The sequence below is a fragment of the Monodon monoceros genome, unplaced genomic scaffold, assembly GCF_005190385.1.
Source record: "Monodon monoceros isolate NGI ecotype Baffin Bay Population unplaced genomic scaffold, NGI_Narwhal_1 Super_Scaffold_7, whole genome shotgun sequence".
In the NCBI taxonomy this organism is placed as follows: Eukaryota; Metazoa; Chordata; class Mammalia; order Artiodactyla; family Monodontidae; genus Monodon; species Monodon monoceros.
Window position 1 is genome coordinate 69,900,826 of NW_021703784.1, and position 7,467 is coordinate 69,908,292.

At 43.3% G+C, this 7,467-nt stretch overlaps 1 protein-coding gene across 1 annotated transcript; it reads right to left on the bottom strand.

Annotated features, from left to right (window-relative positions):
* Positions 1–295: 295 nt before the first annotated feature.
* On the bottom strand, positions 296–4,155 carry LOC114887687 (serum amyloid A-2 protein-like). The gene is made up of 4 exons (XM_029209502.1): positions 4,110–4,155; positions 3,444–3,538; positions 989–1,127; positions 296–599 (listed from the first exon to the last, which is right to left on the bottom strand). The coding sequence occupies exons 2-4, from the start codon at positions 3,532–3,534 to the stop codon at positions 437–439; spliced, it is 393 nt and encodes a 130-aa protein (XP_029065335.1). The 5' UTR covers positions 3,535–3,538; positions 4,110–4,155; the 3' UTR covers positions 296–436.
* Positions 4,156–7,467: the final 3,312 nt, after the last annotated feature.

Genomic DNA, 7,467 nt, shown 5'->3' on the forward strand with positions numbered 1-7,467 from the left:
TGCTCTCCACATGGGGGGGTTCCACTCAGCGGATGTGGAGAGTCAACTATACTATGGCATTTTATATGAGGCACTTAGAACTTGCGGATTTTGGTATCTGCAGGCGTCCTGAAACCAATTCCCAGCAGATACCAGTGGATGACTGTGAAGTTTTACCCCAAATTATTACTATTGTTTATTAGTGCGTTATCTCCTTTTTAAAAACTATGATGTTTATTGATCATCCCCATGGTATTAAATAGGCTCATGTTCCCAAGAAGACTGTCATATGCTGTTTCCAAATGCCAAGGGCAAATTGGATTTCACAAGCATTTGTTCAACATTTTTATGTGCTCTTTATCAACTATCAAGAACTACAGACACAGAATACAGTAACCTAGCTCAGCACTGTCTCCACTCGCTTGAGCCCTGTCTCCTGAGCAGAGTGAGAGGCAGCTCAGTACTTGTTGGGCAGGCCTGCAGGTCTGAAGTAATTGGGGTCTTTGCCGCTCCGGCCCCATTCATTGGCAAACTGGTCGGCCTTAGAGTCCTCCAGTCCGTGGCCACTGTCTCCATGCTTGAAAAGGTCTGTAATTCTTGGAATACTCTCTCTGGCATCGCTGGAATGGAAAAGGGCAGGTAGGGGATTACTCCAGGGCTGACGACAACAGCCCACCCTCCCCATCTCTCCTCTTTCCAAGGAATCAAGGACTCTGACAGGAGCTAGGAAAGAGGGGATGAAGCCTGAGGCTGCCGGGGCTCAGCCCACCTCAGCCCTGCGGGTCCCCTTATGCTGGGTGAACAGCACCCATGGGGGAGGCTTGGGAATCGTCTGTCCCACCAGCCTTGCTCTGCTCTTCAGCCACTCAGACCCCACACAGGACACAGAGGGTGAGGGTGGATAAGAGGAGGAGAGGCCACAGCCCTACAGGAAGTTCTCCAGGGCTTGGCCCCTCCTGGCTGCCCGAGGCTCTCACACCCATCCCTGCATCCTCAGGGCCCCTGGTACCTGATCACTTTAGCAGCCCAGGCGCCCCCAGGTCCCCTTTGGGCAGCGTCATAGTTGCCCCGGGCGTGAAAGTACTTGTCGGAATTTTTGTAATTGGCTTCTCTCATGTCAGAGTAGGCTCTCCACATGTCTTTAGCCCCTGGCAGGAAAAGAAAGTGATGATATGAACATGATCACGTCTCAGCAAAATAGAGAAAGAAAACATTTTCCTCCCACTGGGTCCAGATTTCAGCCTTTGACTAAGCCCTTGGAGATTATTATATTGGCTTGAAATGAATATTCCTTTACTTTTCACTTCCCTGGGTTAATGTTATGAGAATCATACGCGGTGCAAGTTTTACTCTGTTTGATTCCATCCTAAGTCTGTTGGTACTTCGTTTTTGGTTGTGTGTGATGCGTGTGAAGAGGAGGTCGGATGCTCTTTAAGGGATGTTTGGTTGTACAGTGGACCTCTACCTGGAAAGATACAGGAAACCCTCTGACCAGAGGTTGAGAACAAAGGCGATTCTGAGGGAGGTTGCAGACATAGGATGCTCCCAACCTAGTCAAGGGGAGAAATCCATCCCTGTGGACAAAGTGAGGACAACTCGGTCCTGAGTACATCTGAATGTCCGGGGCATATTTGGACCTGGCCAACTGTCAAAATTCAATCAGCAGGTGATAAACGTGAGTTCCTTAAGAGAGCTTTGAAGAAACAGGGTAATCAGATGCAGGAAAAGGGCAACTGACACACCAGCTCTAAATAAAGTTCAGTGTCCTCTCCAATAAAATAGAGGAGTATTGCCTCCCTCAGAGTGGTTACACAGAAGAACTGAGGAAATACAGGTTTAACGGCTAAAACTTTGTAGGCGCTCAGTATACTATGACCTCTCTACTCCTTAGGAAGAGTGGGACAAAAAAAGAAAAAGAATGAAGATGCAGAGCAGGGAGTTATGGACAGAAGGACTCTGATCAGCTAGAATTAAATGGCAAAGTTAAAAAAAAAACTTATCAGGACAAAGAGAAAAATCCAATGTAGAGTTATAATCAGGGTTTATATGATGACTCTATGAGAAAACTAATCTTCATATTATATATTTGTCATGTTTGGCATTTGGAAACATAGTTTTGTTGAGAGTTATGACATTCCTACTATACTTATTCCCACTGAGTTACTGATTTAAATAGATCCTTGAAGTCCAGACTTTCTTAAAAAGTATTTCCAAAATGCCTGGCATATCTTCTCACCTAAGGTCAGAAAAACCAGAGGTACTGTGCACACTTCAGTGTGCATAAAAATCAACTGGGGTGCTTAATAAAGGCCAGATTTCCAGTCTCAACCCCTGGGATTGTGATTCAAGGGAAGGGTTGTGTGTGGCCCCAGGCGCCTGCATTCCACAAAGCACCCCAGACCTCGGGTGATTCTCATGCACGTGGCCCTAGAACAGCCCTTTGAAAAACACTGACCTAAGAGATGAAAAAATATTTTTAGCTGGGTCTGTGAGAATTTAGATAGAATGGCCAGCAAACTCTTAAAACAATTATTCAGTAACTATCACAGAAAAATAATAACACAAAATAATTTTGTGAAATAAACAAATTTTTGCTACTTCACTGTGGCTAGTGAGGTACATATCTCTTGCTATCAGTTTCTGGCCAGGTCTCAGCCTCAGGAAAACCATTGTCAAGGTAATTCATTGTGCCATTTATGGTGGGGAGAGGAGCTCTATCAAGTTGCCTTCTAAAGGCACCGCATCCCCACTATTTGCCATTTGCTCAGATACAGAGCAAGACATGTGTTCACAAATCCCTCACTCTCCCACGTGTACTCTTGTCTAGGAGGCATATAATACCTCGGTTAATAGCAAGGTCTGGGGGAGCTCAATGTCTTGGGTTAAATCCCGCTCTGCTGGAGGACTTTATTAGGTGTCTTAATTTCTTGGTGCCTCAGTTTCTCTGGTAAGGGATAATGGTACCAACATTGCAGGACTAAAGGATTAAAACCTGAGGATGACAAGGAGTTCACTCATGCATGCGAAGCTCTTAGAACAGTGCCTAGCAGGTATTAAAAGCTCAGGTACTTTAGTTATAATTATTAAGTGGATGGGGAGGGTGAACATTCCCCACCCATTTAATGCACCCACTTCATGGTACCTGAGACTTGGAAATGAGCCATCCCTAGTTGCCCACGAGGGGGCAGCAGAGCCCCACTTGTATTTAGGGAACATGCACCTTCTGAATCCAGATCTCTTCCTCACTCCTGCTGAAAGTTGGGGCCCAAATTCTATGTGACCTCGGGCTTGGGAATCCCAAGGGTGCAAAGCTGGTCAGAGAAACCTGGGGAAGTGCTACCACGGAAACCAAGCTCCTTTTTTTCCCTCTTATGGTCTTTGCCCTATGGGGATGTGACCTCTGCTCAGGTGAATCCTGGGAGCTGCAGATGCATCCTTCCCCTGACCCATCCTTTGATCCTTACCTTGACCAGCTTCCTTGAGGAATGTAGCCCATCTCTGGCTGCTGACGCCCAGGATCAGGAAGCAGAAAATGATGCCCGTGGAAAGCTTCATCCTGCTGCAGGGAGATGAGCAGACACAAACAAGGATGACAGGTCTGGGTTTTTGTTCTTGTTTTCGTTTTGTAATGTGGATACACCCTTGCATTCCAAAAATAAATTCCACTGAATTTTATCTCAATGTATAGCCGATAGATAGATAGCATTACAGAGGATCCAGTTCTCATTTCCGTGTGTCTCATTGGAATCCCAATGATTTCCTGTGTGAGGGATTGCAACGGGCTTTTAGTATAAACCATTTCCAGTCCAGTCATCCCCTATCAGCCCTGAAACCCAACTGCACAGCAAGTTTCCCAAAGGCATTAGGAGTTTGGGCACTATACCTCTCTGTAATATGAGATGAGGTAAACAATGCACAAGCACTTACAAATGCTTGCTCTACCTATCACTGACTTCACACAGAAGAAGCATATGGAACCCCTACCCCCCAAAGTATTCACAGCTGGTGAATTCTGATTGTCAGAATAGTAGATTCAGGAAGGAAGCAGAGGGCTGGGCTGCAGCACAAGAATGCTGGTGAAGAGAGAGAATCTCCAAAGAGGAAAAGTTTGGAAAGTTCTAGCACCTCACCGTTGGCTGTGCCTTCCTGCTGAGGCTCCTGGCAAAGCTGAGCTGCCTGTGCTGCCTGCCTGGGAGATGGAGCTGGTGCTTTATATATTGACACTTGGCTAGTGGAGCAAATGAGAAGACAGGTTTGAACCAAAAGAAAAAAAACCAAACAAACAGGAAAGAAAGAAATTTGGGAAATTCCTCTTGACAGCATTTCAAAACAGCAGCGTTATTCTTCACACACATCTAATTCTCCTGGATTGTGCAATCTGGCAGTTTTCAAGAGTGTAGCAAGTTGGGCTGCTTCTGTCTGTTTCCAGTCTCACTCCTGGTGGGGAAGGGTGTTTTTCCCCACACAATAATGTACTGACATTTGCTGTGAAGGGTAATCAATATTAGAAAAAGAGAGTTGATTGCCTAAAGAATGTGAGGATACAGGGCAAAAGGAAGAGCAGTACGGGGCCATTGCAAGGGGACAGCTCAGGATGAAGCTGGGACCCCAGGGTACAGGAGTCAGAAAGGAAGGAGATAGAAGCCCAGGAAACCTGCGGGTGTAAGTCATCAGGAGGCAGAAGCGCATCGGGGGCGGGAAGGTGGTAGAACGCGCATCGAGCTCGGTTTGCCGGTCTTTAAGTGGTCGCGCCCCCTTGGAGAACGCGACCAGAAGGCAAGGCGGTCCCGGGCTCTCTAGCTTCGCGGTGATTGTAAAGTGCAGACCACTTGCCACGGAACATAGTTGAAACAGAAAATAGGAAGATGGCAGCAAACCCTTCAGGACAAGAGCATTAAAAATTAACCCCAGAGATAGCCTCATCTACCAGAGGGCAGACAGCAGAAGCAAGAAGAACTACAATCCTGCAGCCTGTGGAACAAAAACCACATTCACAGAAAGATAGACAAGATGAAAAGGCAGAGGGCTATGTACCAGATGAAGGAACAAGATAAAACCCCAGAAAAACAACTAAATGAAGTGGAGACAGGCAACCTTCCAAAAAAAGAATGCAGAATAATGATAGTGAAGATGATCCAGGCCCTCGGAAAAAGAATGGAGGCAAAGATTGAGAAGATGCAAGAAATGTTTAACAAAGACCTAGAAGAATTAAAGAACAAAGAAACAGAGATGAACAATATAATAACTGAAATGAAAACTACACTAGAAGGAATCAATAGCAGAATAACTGAGGCAGAAGAACGGATAAGTGACCTGGAAGACAGAATGGTGGAATTCCCTGCTGCAGAACAGAATAAAGAAAAAAGAATGAAAAGAAATGAAGGCAGCCTAAGAGACCTCTGGGACAACATTAAACAGAACAACATTTGCATTATAGGGGTCCCAGAAGGAGAAGAGAGAGAGAAAGGACCTGAGAAAATATTTGAAGAGATTATAGTCAAAAACTTCCCTCACATGGGAAAGGAAATATCCACCTAAGTCCAGGAAGCACAGTGAGTCCCATACAGGATAAACACGAGGAGAAACATGCCAAGACACATAGTAATCAAATTGGCAAAAATTAAAGACAAAGAAAAATTATTGAAAGCAGCAAGGGAAAAACGACAAATAACATACAAGGGAACTCCCATAAGGTTAACAGCTGATTTCTCAGTAGAAACTCTACAAGCCAGAAGGGAGTGGCATGATATACTTAAAGTGATGAAAGGGAAGAACCTACAACCAAGATTACTCTACCCAGCAAGGATCTCATTCAGATTGGATGGAGAAATCAAAAGCTTTACAGACAAGCAAAAGCTAAGAGAATTCAGCACCACCAAACCATCTCTACAACAAATGCTAAAGGAACTTCTCTAAGTGGGAAAGACAAGAGAAGAAAAGGATCTACAAAAACAAACCCAAAACAATTAATAAAATGGTCATAGGAACATACATATCCATAATTACCTTAAACGTGAATGGATTAAATGCTCCAACCAAAAGACACAGGCTTGCTGAATGGATACAAAAACAAGACCCATATATATGCTGTCTACAAGAGACCCACTTCAGACCTAGGGACACATACAGACTGAAAGTGAGGGGATGGAAAAAGATATTCCATGCAAATGGAAATCAAAACAAAGCTGGAGTAGCAATACTCATATCAGATAAAATAGACTTTAAATTAAAGAATGTTACAAGAGACAAGGAAGAACACTACATAATGATCAAGGGATCAATCCAAGAAGAAGATATAACAATTATAAATATATATGCACCCAACATAGGAGCACCTCAATACATAAGGCAACTGCTAACAGCTGTAAAAGAGGAAATCGACAGTAACACAATAATAGTGGGGGACTTTAACACCTCCCTTACACCAATGGACAGATCATCCAAAATGAAAATAAATAAGGAAACAGAAGCTTTAAATGACACAATAGACCAGATAGATTTAATTAATATTTATAGGACATTCCATCCCAAAACAGAAGATTACACTTTCTTCTCAAGTGCACATGGAACATTCTCCAGGATAGATCACATCTTGGGTCACAAATCAAGCCTCAGTAAATTTAAGAAAATTGAAAAAACAAATACCACATGATCTCACTTATATGCTGAATCTAAAAAAAAATCAAAAGCTGAACTCATGGATACAGAGAACAGATTAATGGTTGCCGGAGGCAGGGAGTGGGAGATGAGTAAAAGGAGTGAAGGGCGTCAAAAGGTACAGACTTCCAGTTATAAAATAATTAAGTCCTGGGGATGTAATGTACAGCATGGAGACTATAGTTAATAATACTGTATTGTGTATTTGAAAGTTGCTAAGAGAATAAATCTTAAAAGTTCTCACCACAAGAAAAAAATTGTTACTATGTGTGGTGATGGATGTTCTCTATACTTCTTGTGGTGATCATTTCACAATACAGTTGTCCCACAGTATCTGCAGAGGATCCATTCCAAGACCCCCGTGGATACCAAAATGCTCAGATGCAGAAGTCCCTTATATAAAATGGCATAGATTTCGCACACAACCTAAGCACTTCCTCCCATGGACTTTAAATCATCTCTAGTTTACTTATAATACCTAATACAATGTAAATGCTATGTAAATAGTTGCCAGAGCACAACAAATTCAAGTTCTGCTTTTTGGAACTTTCTGGAAATTTTGGTTTTCAAATATTTTAGATCCAAGTTTGGTTAAGTCCTCCGATATGAAACTCATGGATATGGAGGGCCGACTCTATATACAAATATCGAATCATTATGTTGTACACATGAAACTAATATAGTGTTCTATGTCAATTATATTCCAGCATTAATGAATTGAACATGTTACCTTACAGGGTACAGAAAGCATTCGGCACCATGGACCCTTTCTTCCTCCACTTACTGAGACCACACATCATACAACAACTTCAGTGCGATGGGTAAGCACTG

Coding starts and splice junctions, on each gene's coding strand:
- LOC114887687 (XM_029209502.1), bottom strand. CDS start 3,534: ATGAAGCTTTCCACGGGCATCATTTTCTGCTTCCTGATCCTGGGCGTC. Junction 1,128..3,443: donor CCTCAAGGAAGCTGGTCAAG/GTAAGGATCAAA, acceptor TTTTCCTGCCAG/GGGCTAAAGACATGTGGAGA. Junction 600..988: donor TGGGCTGCTAAAGTGATCAG/GTACCAGGGGCC, acceptor TTTCCATTCCAG/CGATGCCAGAGAGAGTATTC.